Source organism: Pezoporus flaviventris, unplaced genomic scaffold (assembly GCF_033815535.1).
Source record: "Pezoporus flaviventris isolate CSIRO_AGI_PZ_B2104156 unplaced genomic scaffold, CSIRO_AGI_Pfla_v1 ptg000002l, whole genome shotgun sequence".
NCBI classification, from domain to species: Eukaryota; Metazoa; Chordata; class Aves; order Psittaciformes; family Psittacidae; genus Pezoporus; species Pezoporus flaviventris.
The window spans coordinates 92,918,406-92,942,643 of record NW_026892550.1 but is presented as its reverse complement, the minus strand read 5'-3'; the positions used below and the strand labels follow the sequence as shown (position 1 = coordinate 92,942,643).

The 24,238-nt window shown below is 49.3% G+C and overlaps 1 protein-coding gene and 1 long non-coding RNA gene across 2 annotated transcripts in view; both read left to right on the top strand.

The window, feature by feature from the left end:
• The window catches only part of LOC133264971 (uncharacterized), a 48,662-nt gene extending 34,624 nt beyond the window's left edge, over positions 1–14,038 (top strand). Inside the window, exon 3 of the long non-coding RNA XR_009741827.1 lies at positions 13,823–14,038. This is a non-coding gene — a long non-coding RNA (uncharacterized LOC133264971). The remainder of the gene's footprint in view (positions 1–13,822) is intronic.
• Positions 14,039–14,396: 358 nt separating this feature from the next.
• On the top strand, positions 14,397–17,405 carry ELFN2 (extracellular leucine rich repeat and fibronectin type III domain containing 2). The gene has a single exon (XM_061445166.1). It carries the CDS (start codon positions 14,444–14,446, stop codon positions 16,868–16,870), a length of 2,427 nt encoding a protein of 808 aa, XP_061301150.1. The 5' UTR covers positions 14,397–14,443; the 3' UTR covers positions 16,871–17,405.
• The last annotated feature ends 6,833 nt before the right edge of the window (positions 17,406–24,238 follow it).

Sequence of the window (24,238 nt, the reverse complement as noted above, 5' to 3'; positions counted from 1 at the left end):
CTGTGGGATAAAGAACAGAACATGGTGTGACTGAATAACAACTTCGCGTTCTGTAAGGCTGTTCTGTGCTTCCAGCTCTACAGGGAGCAGCTTTGAGGCTGTAAAAGGTAGTTGAAGAATCCTCTTCTTCCTTTCACTTGATCTAAAGGAGATCTCCGGGGCCAGTACTTTGGAAAGACTGGACATTGAGCCTTTCTCCAAAGGCTACAGTTTAAGTTAAGAATACTTTGGTCACAGCAGGCTCCACTTTACAGCTTGTTTTCTGGGGTGGGAATCATGCTGGCAGAAGATAGGTGGTGTCACAGCTGGAGGTGGGCATCTGCAACAGGCCAATGTATGTGACCTGAGGGCTCGCTCTGATGTTGGGAATGGAGGCCATCTCTCCCAGCTGGGGATATGACTGGTGGGATGAGGATGAGTCTGTTTTGTTGATCACCTTGGGAGGTAAGAACTAGTCACTATGATGTGCTGGAGGAGTGTTTTCAGAGGGGAGTATTTGCTCAGCAGCCAATGGGCAGTTTGTGATCCTTTAGCATCTTGGCAACTGGGGTGTGTGGACCTGATAGCAAAGGAAATTCTTGCGCTGACACAAGCTGGTGGGCCTCAGACTCTTTGTTGCACTCGAGAGCCCTACTAGAAAGTGCCTGATGCATGGGGTCTTCATACCTATACAACAAGAAGTCCAGTTGCTTGGACAGTGGCAGAATAGCCAGGGAAATGCCAGCTCCAGAGGTATATGTGTGATTGGAAGAGATGATGTGTATGTGCTAGTGTTCCTTAGGCTGTTTGCTGTGAATATGACTGCATGCATGACTGTTTTGCTGGTGCATGAGAGGAGGGCGTATTTGTCTGGGTACAATTTGGGCCCTATTCCCTTTTCATCGCGACAGTGTTTTTTTACCATGTGGCTCCTGCAAACAGCTGAACAAACAAACAAACACACATGGGAACCCAAACTCCCTATTACCACCACATTGCAGATGCAGCCTGGTTTGGCCTGTATTTCTCCCGTTGCCACAGCAACAGTAAGCCAGGAAGTAAATCAGAATATCCTCTCTGGTGCTCAACACCCCCATATGGCAAAATAATAGTGACAGTGTGGAAAACCTGGTCTGTCTCCTGTACCCCTCCTTCCCAACCAGTTCAGCAGAGACCCTCCAGAGACCTGTCATATGCCTGTCAGATCCTCAAGGAGATCACAGAGCTCCTCCATAGGGCATGAAGGAACGTCATCTTTCCTGTGACCAGCAATCATCCTTATTCCCTGCTCTGGTTGCGATGTCTCCCATGGCAGGTGTTTAGGTCTGAATCAATGTTCAGTGTTCATGGTCTCAGCTCAGCTGGCTTTTAACAAGACAAGTTCCGTCAGCTCCACTAAAGACCAAACAGCATCCAAACCAGACTTAACAACCTACTTCTTGCTTCAGCAAACTCTGCTTACAGCTGGGAGATACAGAGCCTTTAGAGAAGAGCAAAGCAATCAAAGCACATTTAGGACCAAGACTCCTGTCCAGCTGAGCTCAGAAATATGCTCCCTGGGACAGCTGCCAAAAGGGCTCTACCAGCTATGCTTTGTGTTGGCCTTGGGCACTTCCAAAGTCAGTGATGTGCTTAGGAGAGAGATCTGTCTGCCCAGGAAGGAGAGTCCTTAGGAGGACAGGAGGGATGGCTGTCCCTGGAACATCTGTGGGGCAGTCCCCTGGGAACAGCGGAGAAGCAGGACTTGCATTTTCTACAGCAGCTCTTTCTATTCTACATGCATCCTAGTTTGGATATTTCTAGGTGCTACTAAAGCCCTAGAGGATGACCTGCATCCCCTTTCCTGCCAGCAGGCGATTATAGCATATCCATCACTTGTGCCTCCCCCAGCCGTGGCCACCACTGCCTTCATTAGGAATCTCACTGTGTTCTTTGGCTTTGGATTTCCCCTGAGAATCCGATTTTAAGGCTCCCCAGTGATTGCAAATGTGTAAATACAGTGTGCTTCAGCATGGCAATGTGATTGCCTGAATGGATTTGAGTTGTTAACTCTTCAGCAGCTGAAAATCCTCCCCACATCTCCCTGTTGTGAAAGACACCTTATTTCACAGGAAGATGGTTGGTGGGAGCCCAGTCTGGCTCCAGGCATGCCTACAGATCATTGTGGATGGGGGGGGACCCCCAGGTCTCCTTATGTTTGTGTGGACAGGAGAAGAAGAGGCAAGAGCAACACAGAGCAAAGACAAAAAGGGCCATTTGATGATTAAATGCTAAAGCACAGCAGCAGTGTAAAAATATACATATATCACAAGCCTTAATTAACACAAGTGAAGTGAAAAGGAGGAAAAAAGCCACTTTTTAAAGGTTTCACAGAGACTATAAACTGGCAGCAGAGAAAAAAAAATGTAATGCATGCAAATTAATGGCATAAATTTAGGGTTACTTAACTTCACAAATGTTAACAAGCTCATAAAAAAAAAGTTATTCTTTCCCAGTTTCCTGTCACTGTTTGTTTAATTCTCTCTCTCTCTCTCTATTTTCTCTCTGTTGAGAAGATTATGTTTTCAGTATATTCCTCCTAAATTAATTCTGGTTCTCTGTCTTCCTTCTCCCTCCCTCCTTCGCCTCTGTCTCTTTCTCTGTGCCTGCCTCTGTCTGTTTGCCTTCCTTTCCTGGCTATCTATCATATTCCCAATGTCCCCATCATCATAGTATCTAGTCTTGGGTACAAAACCATCTCATTTCTCTCATTTCTGCTCCTTGCCTGACTCTCTCCTACTCCCTGAACCCTGCTTCTCCTCTCTTCTCCTTTTTTTTATCTACAGCAGTCAGCAAAACTCCGGCTTGGTAATGCTGTATGCACCACTGCCAATTTCCAAACATGCATTTTCTCCCTGCTACTGGCAGGCAAAGGAGGCAAGGAGCAAATTAAGTGGTCTCCGGCTGAACTGCTCATTTATCAACCATTTGAATGTCTGTTTGTTGCTGCAGACTGTATAGCTGGAGGCAGAGGTAAGAGTGTGTGGGCAGCCTGCATTGGTTTGCCTCAGTCCCACTTGGAAACAGCTGCCACAGTTCCCCCTACACCATCCCCTCTATTCAAGGCTCTGCCTCCGTACAATGGTGGACAATAAAGGGCATGGTAGCTCCTTGCTGAGCCCAGGTAGTCATGAGCCCCTTGAGGTCATGGTGTCCCCGCTTCCCGCATGTTTCTTTCTTTGCTTACAGATCAAACTGAGTTTAGAAAACTCAGGCAATTGCTGGTTTAGCTCTGCCAAGACTCATTTCTCTGTAAAGAGGACATATGCCTTTTGTTCTGCTTCTTTTAAAACCACCAAGGACACCCCAACTTGCATTATTCGTGACGTAACCCATCCTGTCTGTGATGCTATGGCATTCTGTTCTTAGGCTCTTGTTCTCATTGCTTAAAGGGAGGATGGTTAAAAAAAAAATTCTCATTTTGACTTATGGACCAGACTGAGTCATAGGAAGACATCATTAAAAAAAAGAGGAGTAGATACCATCATTTTTGGCCACAAGCCATCCCTGGAGCTTTCAAAGCAGCTTGTAAATATTACTGCCAGCTCTGTTTCAATATCAGAGACAGCAGTCCCAGCCAATAGCTTTTCTCCTCAATGGTCCAATTCGGTATTTCAGAATAGGGGAGAGCAGAGGGGGAAGTTGGTGTTTTATTCAGCATCGTGATCTCAGGAAAAGGGAGGTGAAATTACAATCTGGAGTCTCCAGGCAGCTCTGAAAATAAGAAAATCCAAACAAGCAAAGGAAAAAAAAAAAGGCAAAGTTAAATTTCTCAAAGCAAGATTAAAGATGTTGGTGGGTGGGTTACAAAGAGAAAGCACAGAAGGAGAATCTGTTGTGTTTGGAAGATGTGGGAACCATCAACACAGATGTTGCAGAATAAAGCAGTTGAGAAGCTGAATGGCACTTGCATAGGTTTACAGTTGGGTGCATACTTAAGTATGTTGATAAATGGAGACCTGAATGAATGAGAAGAGAGCAAGAAATAATCATGCAGGAGTCCTCGTGCAGTATCAGTTTCTGTCCAGACTGACATCACAGGTTTTCCCACTGATTTGTATTGTTGCTTTTTCTGGGTAGGAAGTGAGTCAGGGTGACTACAGAGTTTAGGGTTTGGCCTGTGCAGATTAAGAAGAGTAGTAAGGAATAAATAAAATAAGGCACATGCAAGGGTGACTAAGGACTAGAAGAGAAGCAAAGAACAAGCGTGTGGGAAGGAATAAGGGCTATTGTGAGGAATGAGGAGGGACTGCCAGATGAATTACTTGCTAGGCTACCTGGAGACAGATTTAGGGGGATGTGGTATCACTCTCTAGTCATGGAGTGTCTATTACCTGGGTTAGTGGGTAAGACATTTACGTGCCCCTATTAGCTGAGTGATACTCCTTTTCTTTGTCCCTTCAGCTTGGAAACAGTCTGGAGCAAAGTCTGTTTCTCACTGAAGGTATTTACAGCACCTAGGAAACCAGAGGCCCAATATCCATCGCAGCCTCTGCTACTAACAGCACTGAAAGAGGCAGAGCAGTAAATAGGTAAGAAAAAAAAAGATTGAAATCTGGACTGAGCAAGAACAAAGGAAAGGGTAGGGTGCTTTTTAAATTAAGTTGTCCTCTATTTTTGATTGCTTCATAGCTTGAATTAGCTTTGTCCTACATAATTAAAATGGAGAATGACAAGGTACCAGCAGAGACAATTATTTTGTTATTTGCATGGATGATCTGTTTGCTGCATGGCTGCTGCAGGAAATGCAACATCATGAGTAGACGTATATAATTGTAGAGAGGGGGAATGAATAAACGTATTTCAAAGAACAAGGAGAATTCTAAATGTCAGCAAAGGGGTATATGACTCACTCATTGGGAAAATACTATTATTGGATACGTAAGTAGGACTGTACAGAGCACCCAGAGGAGGGATGCTACTAGAAAAAAAGGAGAATTAATAACTGAAGGTAACATTTGGGTAAGTGACAGTGAATGAATGAGGAGATGCGCTATAAGTGCCTCGAGCCAACACGAAGCCTGGAGTGAAAGCAAAGGGAGAATGCAGGGTGAGGGTAGCAAAGAATGAAAAGAGAGAGAACATGGACAAGGAGGAGGAGCATTCCTGGAGAATGCTGAAACACAATGGAACAGATGAGTGTTTGTTAAAAGACTCTACTTGGCTTTTGGCAGAATAATGGTGACAAAGTGTTTCTATTCTACTGAATCGGGATTAAGGAACTAAATGAGGTGGAACTCCATGGGAGGAGAGGAAATGGCTGTGATGAGGAGGCAGGAGGAGACCCAGCACTCAGCTGGTGCTGGCTTCTGCAGAGGTGGGTTAGGCTGCGATGGATGAGTGGTGTGGAAGAATACTGCCCTGTTTTTAGAAAGGAAAAAGCAGTGTTTAATTGTAAAAGACAACGCTGTATAGATTACAGACATGCTTGAAATGAACAGCACAGGATCGAAGCATTTTGCAGGAGTTCAAGCCAGGCATCGAGAATAATTAACTAATGCTCCTGGTGCAGTCAGTGACAAAGCTGCAGATTTCTTGAGTCCAGAATACGTTGAACTTGAAACCTTTCAGTTGCCAAATCCAAGGCGCCATACCAGCAGACCTGTCCCACATGTCTGGCTGGTCATCCTTGCAGCCTGAAACACTGTGCATTAGCATGTCTGCCCAAGCAGAGGCAAAGGAGTCCTGCCACTTCTTTGAACAGATCAGTCTAGTGTGCAGCAGGGGCCAGAGAAACCCCAGCCCTGGAGGAGGAGATTTCCAGAGCCCATAATCTGGGTCCAGCTGGGAGCAGCACCAGTTCTTATTTTGGTTTTGAAACCCTGAATTTCCAGCAAGCTGCTTTTTTGGCTGGCTTGGGTTGATTGAGTCGGTAGAGAGACAGATGTAGGTGGATAATGGGGAGAGGGGGTGGTAAGTGGTAGAGCTACTGCCTTAGTGAGAGGGAAGGATGCCGTATAAATTCTGCCAGTCCCCATTCAGTGAGCAAGTGGTGAGTCAGGGGCAGATGCTGAGTCAGCAAGAAGGCGGGCGGGTAGGTGGGTAGGTAGAGCTCCTGGTTAGCTCAATGCTAACCACTCAGCCACAACGCTGCATTCAGCTCCCCGTGGGAAAGTTGCAGGTAGTGTTGGTTACTGCATCCCAGTTACTCCCCTTCCCATGCAATCACCTAAGCAACGTTTCTGAGCTATTGAGCCCCTGACCATGGCCTGTGGAAGGCATATTTTTTTCCCGACGTGCTTATGATCTGACTTAAAAACACTGCCTCTCTTTGAGGTGTGGTAGGAAAAGAAGAGGAATGAAAACAGCTGATGAAGGGAGAAAGAGCCCTTCAGACTGTCTCACCCCAAAGTTATCACTCATGCAGTCAGGGAGCTGGTGAAATGTAGGAGAAGGGAGAGAGAAAAGAAAGAAAGAGAAGAAGAAATGAGGTAGAAATGAGAGTGAGAGAGAGAAAATATTTGAGAGTTGAAAAGAAATTACCATACGGCAGGATCCTGTTATTCAACCTAATTTTCAAAGGACTGCAGCTGTCGCACTGAGATAATCTGTTAATTATAACAGTCATTGTGTTTTGGCAATGGAAGAAAAAAACAGGCTCTAAACAAGGCAAGGTAGTGGGGAAAAGAGAGGGGAGGCACGGCTGTGTCAAAATGCATGTCAGATCTTAGCCTGAAGTATAGGTAGGCGAGCTGGCTGGGAGGAGGGTCCCTCCCCAGCGGGGCTGAGCTGTGCCAGTGCTTGGGAGTGGAGGATGGAGTGAAGGTGGAACAGCCATGTGGAAACATAATGCATGAGGCTGCTCCTCTTCGTGAATCCAGGCACGCATTGACCAGAGGGAGAGCTTTCAGGGGCTGAAGTGTCCCCATTAGCCTGTGCTGCAACAGCATTTCACTCTTGGGTTACCTGAAGTAGCTTCCCCATGTCCCCTTACACCTTTCCTCTGCTTTTGCCCTACACCAAACCAGGACTGCATCTGCTGCATTTGAGCCACCATCTATAAAAGCTTTTCTTCTGTTTGACTGTCCATTTGGCGGAAGGCTGAGCACAGGGACTGCCCCATCTTGCAGACTAATGACTTGGGATAACAACATGTGACTGTCAGAGATGCCCTGTCTCGGAAGGCCATGCAAGGGCAGTCCCTGTCATTGTCTTGACCTCTGGAGTTTTCAATCTGGAGTTGTACTGGAAGTCAAGAGCACACTGAAGCTACTGGAATGCCAATGTTTGTGCCCTGCAGGAGTTTGCAGGCCTGGAGTTATCCTCCACAGTATAACTGGCTGCCAGTGCACCGTAAGGGTAGTGATTACTTCCCTCAGCCAGCCCAGGACCTATATGATTCTGCAGGTTCTCTGAGTCCCTCCAGCAAGAGACAGTAGTGAGCTGTAGCGTATGGACTAACCCCCTTCATGTCCCTTTGCTGCTCTATCTGCAGCGTAGCATGTTTGGGGGCACTCCAAACTGGTACCACTTGGTTGCTGGAGATACATTTAGCATCTGGATATACTGGAGGTATGCTTTGTTTGCGTGAGGGCACCTCTCAAATTGCTTGTGGACCAGTGAAAGCCAAGAACTGCTGTTGTGGGAAACAGGGCAGCAAGGCCAGCACAGGACAGCAGAGGCATCACGGTGACCCTTACAGGATGGAGGTCTTTGCAGTAACATCACATACAGTGCAAGAATTTCTCCTGGCCTCATGCTGGACATTGCCCTGCGCACAGACAGAGCCAGTGCATCCTGGCTCTGCATCCTTGTTTCCTAAAGCAGCTCCCTCCATGTCCCCAGAGTCCCCACTATTGGCCTGTTACCTGCAGAAGCTCACACATGCAGTCATGCAGAGCACAGGTCATTCCGTGTCCCCCGCAGCAACTCCTTCCCACAGGCACATGCATAGAGCCAGCCCTCAGACCCTGCTCTCTGCTGTGATTCATGTTGAGGGACACATACAGAAGTGCTCCCACCCCTTTCCTACAGCCCTTCTCCCATACACACACTCGCACAGCCGTGGTTGTCTCCCGTGATCCACGCACGCCCACCTGCAGCCCACGCTCCCACCCAGCTCCCTACGGCTCCTCACTCCCACAGTGACTGCTTCATGCAAACACACATGCACACACACACTTTCACTCACAGTCAGCACCTTGCCTGGTTCCCCATGGCAATTCAACCCCTCTCCAGGAGCCAACACTCATTCTCTCCTTCACAAAGTGATTAACCCACATCCACACCCAGCCCCCTACATCCACCTATAGCAACTCCTCCACACATACTCCCCCTCCACCTCACACCCCCAGAGCCGAAACTGCTACCCCTTTCTCTACCGTGACTCATACACATGCATACCCCTCCATGCACACAAGCAGAGCCAGTCTTGCTGTCGTGCTCCCTATGGCAGGTCCCTACAGACTCATAAGAGCGCGCAGTCCCTCTCCATCACCAACCAGAGTTATTTCTAAGCCTTTCCACTGCCTCATGTCCGGGGTCATGAGATGACACCAAGGGGAACCATGTTTCCCAGGCCCCTCTTTCCTCTAGAGGGAGACTGGTGAAGGTGGCTTTATTGCTGATAGTATGTTTTATGGAACCTGTAATCTCTTGATAGCCTATTCTACCTGGAGAAGGCTGTTCCCCAAGCATACCCCCATGCACACACTCCTGTGGGATGCTGCCATGAGCCATCTGAGTAGAGCTGGCTTGATGCAAATCACCCTTAATCTTCAATAATCATATTCATATAAAATTTCACTTTGGAAAACAAAAGAGGCTCTCTGGCCTGCCAGGGAACCACTGGCATATGAAGACCTTTCTGCCCGTATTTATCACTCTAAAATAAGATTTACGCTTCTAAAGCTCTCTCTCTCCTTTCATGCTTCTGAGCAGCTTCATTTTTCTCCCCTGAGCTTTCCCATTCTCTCTTTCTTGCTGCCTAACAAATTAAGCATCTAATCACTGCTGGGGAGGCGCAAGGGGAGAGCAGGGCTTTCATATTCAGCACCGTGTTGGGTTTTTTCATGGTTAATCTTTAAGCTATTTGGTCCAGCAAAGGTTTGAAGTCAATGGTTGTGCATTTGCTTGAGCACATATATGTGCATATATGTGGCAGATGGTGACTTCAGGTTAACACCTGAATGCTTCCCATCCCCTGAACTGGCCAAAGGGCAGGGCTGCAGAGCAGCATACCCTTGGGATGGGTCTACAGCCTGTATTTCAGCCCTCTGCCCTTCCTCTGCGCAGGGGCCCATAGTTGCTGGCTGGAATTGGAGCACTGTGAGCATCCTTGCATCTCCTGTGAGAAGTACCTAAGATCCTTTGTGGGTTTGTGGGCTCCCTCACCGCAGTGTGTCCTGCTAGGATCCTAGTGCTTTGGGCTTTCTTGTGTCAGGGACAGCTGGAGTCTGGGATCTGTAAGCTTCCTCCCCACTTGTGGGAGGGCCAGCCTGGCTTTCAGAGGGATGATTTTTCTCCCAGCAGGCACCGTGGATTTGTATATGGCAAAATGACCCTGTCGAGAGTTGAACCATGAGATCTGTCTTGCGACAGCCCTCTGCTAAAAGTCACAGAGCCTCTAAGGCTGAGTGGCCACCCTTCAGCAGGATGCATTGGTACCAGTTTAACCCCTGTAAGGGATGAAGGCTTTGTATGGCTAATTAAATGAAAACACCTTTTGTTGCATGACTTTTAGGGTGGCCTTACAGCTTTTTCCCCTTTCTTATGTTTCTGCCTAAGCCAGCTCCTCTGACCTCTAGATTTTTGAAGCTACAGGGCCGATTTCAAACAAATGTAACGCTGGGGTGGATTTCAGAGAGGCTGGGATTGGATTGTGTTTCATGAAAATAGGAGAATAAATTAGAGAAGAGTGAAAATGAGAGAGAAACCTTCACAGAGCCCCATTAGAGGAGAGAGTGCTGTGTGAGTTCAACCTTTGGTGGACATCAGAGAAGCTGCAGTGTAAGACACTCTCTTTCTCTCATGTCTTCCATGTCACAAATCCACAGGTCATCGGGCTTCCTCTTTGTCCCAGACATCTCAGGCCTTCTGGAGCATTTCTGGGCACAGCCACGGATTCTTTGCTGCATGACTTGATGGTTGCTTCTAGGATAAATAAGAGCACCCCTGGAAGCAGTGGGGCTGAGATGGAAGGGGCTGCTGTTGTTTAAGTGCCACAGCTGTGCTGTGAGCTCTTCCATGGTACTGTCCTTTCACTGTAGCCAGGGACAAAAGCAAGGGCCATCTCTGGGTGGTGATTTGAAGTAGCTGCAGTGATGCATAAGACCAACGTATATGGTAGAAACTATCCAGCAGATGTGGAGAGGCCCTTCAATAAGGCACCAGCCCCAGTACCACGCACCCCTGGGAAAGATCTCTTTTCTGGGAGGTGGGTAGAGAAATTCTGGGAGGCAGAGCCCTTGGAGATGGTGTTTGTGCCCTCAGGCCTGCCAGGAGCAGGCAGCACGCTGAGCTTCAAAGAGGGCTGATGCCCAGCTGCAGCACAAAGCCTAAGAAAGCAGCAGGAGCTTTGGCCTGGTTTCGGGGTGTCCCCAGAGGAGCCAAGAGTGTTTGGCAGGTTTTAATGCATGCATTTCTAATGGGAGGCTCTTAGCACCGTTTAAGCAATGGTAGAATTAAGTGCTGTTTTTCCCAGTGAACTGGGCCCCAGGAGGACAAGGTTGACAAGGTCAGAATTTCAGGCCCAAACTGCTGCTGTATGAATCTTTTCTGGTTGCTTTTTTACACTGTGCCCTCTGGACCTTGTATCCTTTCTCAGTCATAGTCTTTCCACCTCCTCAGCCCACGGCTTGTCTCTGTCCCTCATATCAAGTCTGTCTGTACTTTCAAGTGGTTGTATTTTAAGCTGCCCTTGTGCCTTGCCATCTAACTAGTGACTGTACTCCTGTGTCACCCTCTGTGCCACCCTGATCCCCAAGCCAAAGGGTTGCCTGTGGCTATCAGAACATCCAGCTCCTGACTCAAATCTGGGGGTCTTCTCCCTCCATTTTTCCTCTGAAAAAGGGAACCATTCCTGTGGCCTCCTGCTCTTCTCCAAACTCTCTGGTGCAAAGAAATGCCAATAACATTGACGCATCCATTAGTAGGGAATAAACCAGAGGGAAATTGTTGGGAGCTTGGAGCTGATGGGTTGACTTTGTGCCAGCCAAGGAGGGTACAGCCATTCATGGGCACAATGCCGCTACTTGATGCTTTTGCATTCGTGAGGATGGCCAGGAGCCAAGGGCATGTTCTAAGTGCTGTCTTGGCCTACACTGAAGACTATCAGAACCCTACAGAAGGTAGGCCCGGTTCACCAGGGTGGTGACATTTCACTTGCCCTATAAAACAGATCCCATGTCCGAACTGTTCCTCTTGCCTGTAACCACAGACCCCCTCCAAACCAGGCTCTCCACGACTGCTCTTGTGTCCCCCTTCCTTGGTTCTCCTCTGGGCTGGGGTTGATTGCTACCCTGGGGACTGAAGAGACCAATGAGTTTGGCTTGAGGAATGGCTTGGCCCTTCCTTTGGCCTCTGGCTGAGGCAAGGTTGCACAGCCAAGGTGGAAGGTAGAGAGGGAGCAGGTCTTCTCTACATGGTCCCTTTGATTTTGATACATAGCAAGGATAAACACCACCTTCATTCCACCCAGCCCCTAACGCTGCCACCTCCTTCCTCTCCAGGCTCCTAGGACATCTTCCCTTGCAAGCCCTCTCTGTGCTCCCTGAGTGCAGCTCCCTGAGTGGGATTGGGTGGCTCTCAGCGATTACTGGGGCTGCTGCAGAGGAATGTGGTCCTGTCCTCAGATTTTCGTCCTGTGCACCACGAACAAGCTACAGCAGACAATGACGAATTCAGCACAGCTTTTGGAGCAGTCTGCTCTACCAGAAGGGGTCAAGCCAAGGGGGCTGCGATGTTCCTGTATGGAGCTGGGTATTGTGATTGTATTTGTCAAGGTGAGACAGACAGGCTAAAGCAAAATGCTCAGGGATGGATGCTGGCTAAAATGTTAGGTAAGATTTTAGGGGCAGAGATGGTATGGCGGGTTGGCTGTATCTGTGCATGGAGTCACCTCTGGAAAAGGTGGGACTGGCATTGAGAAATATCAGAGGCATGTGGGTTCCAACCTGTGGAGAGCCAGATGTGCCTCCTATCTGATGCATCTGGAGAGACAATGTCAGGAAGTTATTTCTCTTTGGATTATAAGGCTGAGAAACAAAGCAACAGACTGTAAAAGCCTCTGCTTTCTGCTGCAGTGCTGGCTGATGCAAAGCTGAGGCAGCAGCTGGAGGCCATTGTATGACAACCGTAAGTGACACGAGTTTGGTGGCCTCAGATGACGAGCTGTGGGGAACAGAGGCTTTCTCTCTGTCTTTTCTATTGGTCTAGCTCTTCTCCCCCTTCCTTTTTCCATCTTGGCTTTACTTTTTGGATTATTAAATATTTAAGTGTTTCTCTGTGACACTATCTCTGATCCTTTAATCCAGCTGGCCTGGTAATTCCACAGACCCAAATCAGCTCAGATTTCTCCACAGCCCTAAGCCTTGTTTCTCAAGGGTTCACTCCTCCTCCATTTATCTTCCTTCATTTTATTTCTGCCCTTTGTGTCTCTGCGCTAGAAATTGGTTCAGCTTTTTCAGAGAGAGCTTTGTCAGTGTCTTTAGTGAGCAGCCTCCCCCCACAATAAAAGGGGCAAGAAGACACCTTAGTTTTTCATTAACTAAGAATCCTTTTCTCTGTTTTTTATTTCTTTTCCTATCAAAATAAATGAATAAATAAATAAATGAGAGTGCAGTGCCCGCATGTTTTATGTGCCATATGAAATTGTTTCCTCTGTGCTGCCTGAGGACACCCCTGCCGGGCTTGTGTCTCAGCACAGTGGGAGAAGGCTTGAAGCTGTAGCTGAAGGGAAGGGTGCTCCAGGCTGCCCTTCTCAGCCAGAAACAGGAGCTTGCCCCGAGCCCAGGAATGCACTGAGGCATTCCTGCAAGGCGTCCTTTCCCTCAAAGGGGCAATGTTTACAGCCCTAAGGAGAGGCGGCAAAGCACAAAGGTGGAAGCAGAGCATCTCTTTTTGCTAGGGGGTAGGTGGGTGATGTGCTCCAGCTGAGGACTGCTTGCATTGCTGGCTGAGAGGCTGGTGTTTGACACAATGCCTACACCCTGCCCCCCGGCGTGCTGAAGCTGGGCTGACTCACCTCAGGAGCCTTATCCATGCACCAAGAGGCAAGAACAATTTTTATAGCACAAATAGTTACACGTGGCTTGAATTATTTATCCCTTTTGCATCAAGGAAGGATGGAAACAAACAAAAAAGTGTTTTGTTCTTTTCTTTTTTTTTTTTTCCAGGAAGGAAGGCTTGTCCAAATTTTCTCTGCTTCATGCATTCCATGTACATCATTTTCAGGCAGCTGGAAATCCGCATCTTTGGTTTGTGCTTGGGGCTTGCCTCTCTTTACCATAGGAGTTTTGAACCCCTGAAATAACAGACTTATGTTCTCCATCCCTCTTCGTTTTTCCCTTCCCCTTCTTCCCCAACACTGTTGCCTTCCTGCAGGTCCCTAGCTTTGATCACGTTACGTGAGGCAGTCCTGGTGCTTTTCTGCATACCCTTGATATGAGATTATATGTCATGAAGGTTCCCTTCTCGAAGGTTTATCAGCATAGCAGGCAGTATCATTCCTCTCTTGCCTGCATCCCCCCAAATGCTGTCTCTTCCCCATCTCCCTCTTCTCATGAAGCCTTGCTGTCTATTCTCTTATCTCAAAGACCCCTCCAACTGATGCCTCTTCTTGTCTCCTCTGTGCTTTCTTTTCCAGATTCCAGTGACAGATGGATCCCTCTCGTGTGCACTTGCTCTTTCCCTCTCTGTATTTTTGTTTTCGACATGTTTGATCGGAAGCTCTGAAGCTTCTCAGGAGTGAATCTGGGGAAGAAGGAAGAGAAGGAGAAAGAACTGAGGGAGCGTGAGCGACAGAGGAGGCAACCCTGCGTTGTTCTTCCAAATCGCACCGTGGAGGGGAGAGGGAAGACTAGAGGGGGGAGGGCTTGGGTTGATTTTGGGGTGGGTTCGGTGTGGGTGGGGGGTGGGTGGGAGGGAGAAAAGTGGAAAACGTGGGCAAGTCATTCATGAGCATCAAAGAAGATTCGTTACCCTCGGTCTGAATTTTTGTTTAGAAAAGCACAAGGTAGTTCCCTTTCAGACCAATTATTCACGGTCACAGCTCTTGCGTGTGCTGAAAGCAGATTGCATGTGTTCGCCCTGCTCCATGCTCCTGGCTTGACCCAGGGGGCAAGAAGAAACAATGGTGACAACACACACAAAGACTGGGGTGCTCATGCCCTTCAATTGCTAAAGCCCAGGCCCTTAGTTTCCTTTTGCTGTGATCCTGACATTTGGGGTTGTTTTCTGTTGTGGTTTTTTTTTTTTTCCCATCCTGATGAGGGCACCACTGCAGACCATGATGTGCCTGGGGTTGTGGGCAGCTGCCCTGCTCTGCTTGTTTTCCCCTGGCACTGTGCGAGGTGATTGCTGGCTGATTGAGGGGGACAAAGGTTATGTGTGGCTGGCCATCTGCAGCCAGAACCAGCCCCCATATGAGACCATCCCCCAGCATATCAACAGCACGGTGCATGACTTGCGTCTGAACGAGAATAAGCTCAAAGTGGTGCTGTACTCATCTCTCAACCGCTTCGGCAACCTGACTGATCTGAACCTGACCAAGAATGAGATCTCTTACATTGAGGATGGAGCTTTCATGGGCCAGTCGAACCTCCAGGTCTTACAGCTGGGCTACAACAAACTCACCAATCTGACAGAGGGTATGTTGCGGGGCATGGCGCGTCTACAGTTCCTCTTTGTGCAGCACAACCTTATTGAGCTGGTCACCCCTACTGCCTTCTCTGAGTGCCCCAGCTTGATTAGCATTGACCTGTCTTCTAACCGTCTGAGCCGACTGGAGGGGAACACTTTCACCAGTTTGAGCAATTTGATGGTGTGTGAGCTGGCTGGCAACCCCTTCAACTGTGACTGTAGCCTCTACAGCTTTCTTAACTGGCTGGCGGTCTTCAACAATGTCACCAAGAACTATGACCGGCTCCAATGTGAGAGTCCACGGGAGTTTGCTGGGTACCCACTCCTGGTGCCTAGGCCTCACCACAACCGCAACGCCATCACCATCTTCCAGTCCATGTGCAGAGGTGGCACAATTCCCTCCCTCTCCAGGGTCAACCCCACCCCTTATACCCCTGACTCCCAGAGAGACCTGGATGAGGGCTCAGCCATCAGCCCTGGGGACTTCCTCTCAGTCAAGCCTCCAGCTTCCTCCACCACTGACTCCTCCTTCAGTCCCAGCATCAAGCTCCATGATGTCACCATCACCTCAGCTATCCTGATGGTAACCATCCCCATGCCCTACAGTAAGATGTATGTGCTGGTCCAATACAACAACAGCTACGTTTCTGACATAGCAACACTGAAGAGCAAGAAGGAATATGTCACTGTCAACAAGTTGAAGGCCCACACTGATTATACTTTCTGTGTGGCCTCCATCCGCAACAACAGGCGCTACAACCACACTTGCCTGACCTTTGCAACCCGAAGTAAAGGCAGGGAGGACCCTATTTCCAGTACTTCCACCACCACCCACTATATCATGACCACCCTAGGTTGCCTTTTTGGGATGGTCATTGTCCTGGGGGTGGTGTACTACTGCCTGCGGAAGCGGAGGATGCAGGAGGAGAAACAGAAATCCCTCAATGTCAAAAAGACCATTCTGGAAATGCGTTATGGATCAGATATTGATACTAGTACCATGGTCCATCCTTCCCAGAAGCTGGGTGAGCCACCAGTCATCCCTGTCTCACGGATGTCTTCCATCCCTTCCATGATTGGGGAGAAGTTGCCCCCATCAAAGTCAATAGACACTGGGATGGAGACTCCTAAAGTCACCACTAAAGGTAACTACATTGAGGTGCGGACTGGTGGTGGGGATGGGCTGGAGCGAACGCAGCGGGATGAGGACCTGAGGGAGCTTGATAATGGGCAAGGCTCAGCTGCTGAGATCTCTACTATAGCAAAGGAGGTAGACAAGGTCAACCAGATCATCAACAACTGCATTGATGCCCTCAAGCTGGACACAGCCTCCTTCCTGGGTGGTGGAACTGGTGTTGACTCAGACATGGCCTTTGAGTGCCAGTCCATCCCAGCCGGTTCCTCGGGTGGGCTAGAGCGGCCTAGCTTTCTTTCCCCACCCTACAAGGAAAGCTCCCACCACCCTTTGCAGCGCCAGCTCAGTGCTGATGCTGCCGTGGCCAGAAAGACCTGCAGCGTCTCCTCTAGTGGCTCCATCAAGAGTGCCAAGGTCTTCAGCTTGGATGTGCCTGACCACCCACCACTCAGCAAGTCTGACTCCAAATACATTGAGAAGGGCAGTCCGCTCAACAGCCCTTTGGATCGTCTTCCCTTGGTGTCCCCAGGCGCCATCCACCACTTGGAGGTCAAGCCTTCTTACCATTGCAGTGAGCACCGTCACTCCTTCCCGGCCCTGTACTATGAGGAAAGTGCTGACACCTTGAGCCAGAGGGTGTCATTCCTCAAGCCACTCTCCCGGTCCAAGCGAGACTCCACGTACTCCCAGCTCTCCCCCAGACACTACTTCTCAGGCTACTCCTCCAGCCCTGAGTACTCATCAGAGAGCACCCACAAGATCTGGGAGCGATTCCGGCCTTACAAGAAGCACCACAGGGAGGAGGTTTACATGGCAGCTGGGCATGCCCTGCGGAAGAAAGTTCAGTTTGCCAAGGATGAGGATCTGCATGACATCCTGGATTACTGGAAAGGAGTCTCTGCTCAGCAGAAGCTGTGACTCTCCCTTGCTCTTTCCAAGGAAACGATACAAAACAAGACCCCCACCCCCAAACAACCAGAAAAAAAAAAAAAAAAGCCACTTGACTGTGAAAAATAAACCACCAACAAAATACTCCTGAAAATACAAAACTGACAAAATTGTTTCTTAAAGTTTACAACAGCAGCAGAAAACTCTCACACACACTGACTCACACAGACACACACACAAGCCGAATTGTCTCTACTGTGTTACGGGGACCATTGTTCTGCTTGCGATGGTTGGGAGGAGCGTCCTGCTCTGACACTGTGGTAACAGCACTGGAGTGTGGGTGGGTGGGAATGGCATGGGATGGGGTGGCAGCGGTGGCAAAGAAAGGGCAGGGATGGACACTCACTGGGCATGAAACTCAGCTGTGAACTATTGCTCTTTCTGTTCCTATTGAGGGATGGTTTTCCTTTTGGGTGGGAGGAAGGGATTTGGTTTAGAAAGCTTCTCTGCCTTCCTGATACACCTGCTTTTCCAAATCTTCCATCACTAATTTTTCCTTCATTTCCTTTGGCAGTGGAGTCTTTTCTTTCTCTCCTGTCCCCTTCCAAGATAGATGGGATTTGTTGGAAGACATTCTCTCGCTTCTTTTCCTTTGCCCTTCCTTACCCTTCTCTGCTTAAGGGTCCTTAGGCTCACCTTTTCAGTCTAGATACTTTGTAAACCTTCATCCTCCTCAGACAAAGGAGAGGAGGTGTGAAAGACCAAGGGAGGTAGGACCTGCCGTACAACACACTCTGTGCCCTTGCTGCTCTTCCTCCCCTTCTCCCCAAACCACGTTGTTGCTGATGAGCACCAGCAGTTCTGGAGTGATGGGCATTCTCCAGACTTCTCAGAGACAGTTTTCTGCCATTTGGTGGCAGGGTATGAATGTGTTCTTTGGTATGGCAAGCCAGGTCCTTAAGGAGTGGTGGAGGAAAAGGCAGGAAGGTCTGGTCTCTCAGAGGTGTAAAGGATTCCCATCTTTTCATGAATGTCACAGGTCAGAGGTTGCCCTCACCATACACACCTATGCTCAGGCAAAACTACTGCTACCTTGTAGGTTTGATACTCTCTGTTCATATCTCCCTTACTATGAGGAAGGCACCTGGAGAGGAACTCAGTAGAACAAGTTCTACATGAACCTTCTGCAGCTCTTCCCACCTGACTTGCACCCAACCGGCTTCCTCTTGAATAAGCCATGGACATTCTGGCATGGGTAGGAAATAGCCTAGGATTGCGGCAGGAGCACAGGAAACAAAAGGGATGTGAGCATGGGACCTGGGAATAGCTCAAGAGGGATGGCTCCTAAAGAAACTCCCTTTGTATGTGGAGCCATGTGGTGTGTACTGGGATGGAAGAGCATGCCAGCCTCTGGATGACAGTGTCCTTTTGAATATTTAGAGGGCCTCATGAGAGTCAGAGCAACATATCACCTCCTAAATCTTCCACCTCCTCACATTTAGCCCTGACAAGCTTTACTTACGGATCCTTTCATGCCTTGGCAAAACCCCAGTTTCACTTGCTAGGTCCCAACCTCTGTTCCTTGGGTAGAAGATCTGCTACAGAGCTGGGAATGAGCCTGCTGCCCTCTTCACATCATCCCATTTCTGAGCAGCCCAACAAAGCACAATCTTGGCACCATCTCCCCCGAAGTTTTCTTGTCAGGCAGGGGTGCTGCCTGCTGAGTGCATCTTTGTGCAGCACAGTGGTCCTCCTCTGCATGAGCTGCACACCCCAAATCTTGACAATTGTTTGCCTCTATTAGGATGGGGATGAGGGCCTGTGTTGTGTTGGCCTTTCCTAAGTGGATATTTCCTTTTTGAGGTATTCCTGAGAAGCTCCAGTTTTCTGGGAGGCCCTGGGAGAAGGATGAGGATGTAGGAGCTTCTCTGGGAGGGTTTTCCATGCTGCCCACAGTAAACCAGCCTGTCAGGCAGTAGCACTGCCAGCTGTGAGAGAGCTGGTTTCTATGCCACAGGAGCTGGTTTCTATGCCACAGGAGACATGCCTTCATCTTCTGCAAGTGAGGAACAGCAGTAGGCAGGGACTGGTGTATCAAAACCAGAGGGGTGGTCCTCAAGACCTAAACCTGTGAGGATCCATGGGGTTCCTTCCTTGTAGGGATGCTGATGGTAACAACCCTAAGCTAGGTCCTGATCCCACTGCCTCAGCCTCCTTCACTGTCAGCCTGCTTCCCCACAGTCAAAGCATCATTTTGCCTTGAGCCCTGAAGTATTCATAGGACTGACTGCCAGTCCAACCCAGAAGAAGGGGTGTGTGTGCACACGTTTATGTCTGTTAATGTGTGTATGTGCAGGAAGATGAAGGGAAGTCACACCACTGCTGCCAGCCATCCCTCCATGTTGGGACAATGCAGCAAATCGAGACAGGTAAATGCTGTGAGTGATGCTTAGGCAAGTAGAGACCTCTCCAGCTACCACATGGAGCAGGCCCAGTGGTCTTCCAGCATGGCAACCATCCAAGCAGGAACAACTAACGGCTGGGGCACAGAATTGGACAGGAAAAGGGGAATGACAGGCGTGGGGGGATGGAGTGCTGTTCCTCTCCCTACCTCTTCCCTCCCTGTGCTTCTCTGCTGTATGGTCTTGTAATCAGTTCTGCTCAGTCTATAGTTTTGGGAGGAGTGTTAACCTTTAATGGTTTCTTCTCCCTTCCCCCATCACCCCGACGAGGCAGAAAAGAAAGGTCAGGGATACAGCTATCACCAGGCCCTTCTTCTGCCTGCAGTGGGAGTAAGACTGGGTAGGAGGGACAAGCCATTTCTCTCCCAATTGTAGCCCCCACTCCAAATCAGTGGGTGAAGTTTGCACAAGATGGACTGTTCTGTGGGATGAAGAGGGCAAGGAAGGGAAACAAAGTGTCTCACCTTCCTTCCTCCTCCCTTCTTCCTCGTCCTGCTCCCTCCCCAGGGACGAGGGCTAGCAAAGTGGCTCCAGCCCTGTCGGAGGAAAGCAGATTTAACGTTCTATTTGCATGATAATTTTACTGTATTTTTCTGAGCAAACACCTGTTGTGTATGTGCCAGTTTGTTGGAATTTAACCTCCTCCCCCAAAGTCTCTCCTGTCCTTGTCCCTGTTTTCCCTGCTCCTTTCATTCATCCCTGATGTGATTTTATGAGAGACTCCTACCAGTTTGGGAGGGAACACACCCCAAAGAGAACCCAACCCAACCAGCTGCATAAACATTCCTCTTTCTTTCCAGTGTCTCCCTCCCCTTACCCCAAATGTGGTCTCTCAGCTGCTTTTCAGGGTTGTGCGTGTGAAAAGGGATGCGTTATATACCAAATGCTGGCTCTTTCTAGTGGTCATAATTTCTCCTAATTATTTAGAAACAGGAGTGAGGCCAATCAAGACAGATCTCATGAGAGAAATGGTCACTAGTGTCCCCATGCCGTGGTTGCTCTTTCCCCAGATCTACAAGCAAGGTTATTCTTGGGGGAGCAAGGAGCGCTTCAGCTGCAGGGAAACCTCTGATACAGTGAAAGCTTGATACGGAGCTGGTTGCAATCACTTGAAGACCTCCCACCACCTTCCTCTCATTGATCACACATAGGTCTGGATTAGGTCTGTCCTACCCCTCCTCTCCTGTGGGTGGCCCTGGCAGAGGGCAGGGCATGACGAGACTTTTAAGACCTCTGTGATAGTAAAAAGCATAGAGAGACTGCCTGAAGTTCCTAAGCCCCCTATGGCTTTGGCAAGGGTCCCTCACCTCTGCCTTCTCCCAGGGCAAAGTGGATTCATTGGGCAGAACCAGGACCAGCCGCTTTCACACTTTATTTATCTGGGTTGGTTACTCATGGCAGGAAAGCAGGGGTTTAGTTCACCTCACTGGAAAGCATGGAGGGTGAGGAAAGAGGTTGGCTGCTCTTCCCCCCAGGAGCAGACTTGGGAGGAAGCCTGGGCTGGGTTCCTGTACCCAGAAGAGTGAAGGTGAGACCCTAGGCGTGCTGTACCATGGGGGCAGAGCTGTTCCCCATCCCTGCCGGTGTTGCCCCAGCTTATGCTGCCATTTTCCTCTCCTCCTTCCCCACTCTTCCATGCTGAATAAATCCCTCCCGAGGCAGGTGTGAAATATTCATGACTGACAAATGAAGATTTATGTTGGGCTGAGGAGGCCTGTGTATGTTTGCAATGCTAATCAGCCTGCCTTCCTGGAGGAGGCTCTGCCATACGGGCCTGGGGGAAAGAGGGGGAGATGCAGGAGACAAGGGGGAAAAGGAGCTGAGAAAGAGAGAGAAGGGGCAGACAAGGGTGAGGAAGGTGTGGTGGGACCAAGAAATCGTGAGGCAAGGAACAGATGAGGAGGACAGGCTGCAAAGGCCAGGGGAAGAGATGGCCACACTGTAAAAACGGGATGGTAAAGGAGAAAGGGACCAGAGAGAGAAAGGGTTGAGTGCAGGGGTGGGGGCTCTCTGCAAGGAGGTGGGGAGTAAGTCAGCAGTGCCTGAAGAGAAAAGCTGGGCAGACTTCATGATGAGGAAGCTGTGGCCCTTCTCTGTAGGGCACAGCTCAGCACGACAGGGCGGGCAGCAGCCACATGGGCAGGTTCTGCTCCCAAGGCCCCGAATGCATATTTGCCATGCTTGTTGCTGATCGGAAAGCTCAGCTGTGTCTGGAAGGGCACACAGCCTCCGGGATCCTGGAGAATACCCCTTCCACCACCACCACCTCCTTCTGCACAAGCTCCATGTGTGAAAAGCCTCATGGAGCTGTGTCCTCTTGCTGGAGCCAGTCTGCTGCTGTCCCACCATCTGAGCAGGGGGGAGCATCTTGAGGGTGGCTTGGTGCAGGATGGACACTGAGTGGGGTCTCTTGTAGGGCTGTGGGAGCCTGTCCCAGCTCAGCTGCCCCTTGCCCACCCTGGCTGGGGCAGGTAGGTTTGGGTCTTTCTGTGAAGAAGGGGCCGAGGGGAGCGTCCATCGCCTTCCCCCTACACACACACATGCACTCCCACACCTCCTCCCTCCAGCCACTTTGGCCTTGTACCGTGAGGGATGTTCTCGGTCTGCCTCCCCTTCAGTTCTCTTGCTGTGGGGAGATGTCTCTACAGCTCTCCACGTGCAGTCCCACCAGTGCAGCTCTCCCCAGGGCTGCCCCAACCCTACTCCCTGTCCCCAGGGTGGAGAGAGGGCAATCTCTGCCCGGCTTCTCCTTCTCCCACTGGTGGGCACCTCCTCTCCTCCTTGCCCCTCATGATCCCCAGTCCGTCTGCCCCGTCCTCACGCATTTGGCTTGGCCTTTGCCCTCCCCATAATAACCACCGCCACTGTGAGGCCTTGCTCCTGGCTGTCCGGCCCCCATGGCCTGCTCTCCACCTTGGGAGAGGCCATCAGGGTCAGTCCAGACCCTCCAGGGCTGGGACGACTGGTCCATCCACAAGCACAGCACCTGGGGTGAGGGGATGGGAAGGGGCAGGCAACTGCCAGGCACAGAGCTGGGGGCATCAGCCCTTGAACATAAGGAAGGGCCTGGGAGGCAGCTGCTGGGACTGGCTCCTTGTGGCCTCTTTGGTGTTCCTCCTTCCGTAACAACCCTGTGACCCCCCCTGGTTGTGTATGGACAAATTTGAGTTGAAGTTATATTTTCTTCTTCTCCTATTTCTTTTTTCTTTGTTTCCTTCCTCTTTCTTTTCTTCTTTTAGATTTGTATTTCTTTCTTTTCTTTCCTCTTTTTTCCTTTCTTTTCCTGTTTTAAAACTGAATGGCACGAAATCATTTTTCCTCAACTCGGAGATTCCTGTATGGAGAAAATCAATTTCTATATTTGCAATAAATTTCTTATTAAAAAAAAAAAAAACAAAAAATGACAAAAAAAACAAAAAACAACAAACAAAAAATATGAAAAGCTGCTTCTGAGTCCATTTGTCCTAGCCTTGTCTTGTAGAGGAGAAGGGATGGGAGGGAATGGGCTATGGGAAAAACCGAGAAAGCTGGGTCAGGGCACTGGAGAAGGATTCTCCCAGGCACCCTGTGGCCATCTACTCCACCCAAACACAGTTTCCCTGCCCTTGGATATCTATCTGTTTGGACACATCCTGATATTTACTGAGTCCTCAGTTCTGCCATGAGACCAGTCCCCTCCAGCACCCAGTTGATGCCCCATGCTGGGCATGACATAGGGCAGTGCTTCCTTGCCCATCACCTACACAACAAGTCCCCACTTGGTGGTAAGAAGCGTCCTCTCCCAAGCTCCAGAGGTCTCCGAAGAAAGGCAGTCTGAGCCAGGTGATTCAGCCATGGGTAATGACTGAGCAATCTGTAGCCTAATCCACCAGCAGATATCCTGATTTCAGCTCTTCTTAAGCATCAATATTTAAAGTCAAGAATGCAGACAGCTAATCCGTGGTTATTGGTGCATTTATACACATAATTAGGCCAATTTGTGTATGGTGACATAGCAGCCATTTCCTCGCATGTCTTCTCTGCCTCCTGTTTGTTGTCGTTTCCAGTTCCTCCCAAGATTGGTACTGCTGCTTGGCTCAGAGGGTTTCTTCTTTTGCCCTTGCACATCCAGCTTTGGTCAGGTGGGTCTAACTGTGGCTTCTGAGCTTCCCTCTGGGGTGTGCTGAGCTCAGAGCCTCTGCTCCTAGTTGCAGGGGGGCAGAAATAAATGGTCCTAAGGGGCTGTGAATATGGTCACAACAGTGAGTTTCAGCTTCTGGATATATATGCTGCAGTAGCTGATGACTCTTATTAATGCTTGAATTCATTTTAGAGCAGCCTTGGGGGCAGATGCTACTACAGGCAGATGCTTCACAGTCTGACATGTTCTTCATTGGACTTAGGAAGAATGATTGAGTATGGGAAGGAATGGTGCTGGGCTGTGCACCTCTGGGGGATGGACAATGGTGCATAACGAAAAGGAGCTCTGCTGGGGTTAATCTGAGCTTCATGTACTTGGTGGAAAGCTGTATCATTGGCTCAAGGTGGTGTTCCTGACATCTGCATCCCTGCAGTGCAGGGATATGGGCCTTCTGAGACAGGGAACCTCAAAACTTGGGAGGAATTAATGCATAAATTATGAAGAGGGATAATCTAATCAGTTGAGTGCCCCCATGCTGTTTATTTTGTTGCTAAATTCGATTTTGTTTCTACAGTCTCTGCATTTCATCTGGTTGCTTTGTCACATGGATAAGGAAGGACAAAATGTATTTGCAGATGCTGTCTAGGTGGAGTGGGAAGCTTTGGGAAGGGAAGACTGTGAGGGCTGAAGTAATCACAAATGTCCTGAAGCCGTGTGGGGACTGTTGGGCTGGGGGGACATGGGGGCACTGCAGTCAGTGCTCTGGGCCAAAATGATCTCTTATGAAAAAGTTAAGCAGTGGTTGTGTTTAAGGAG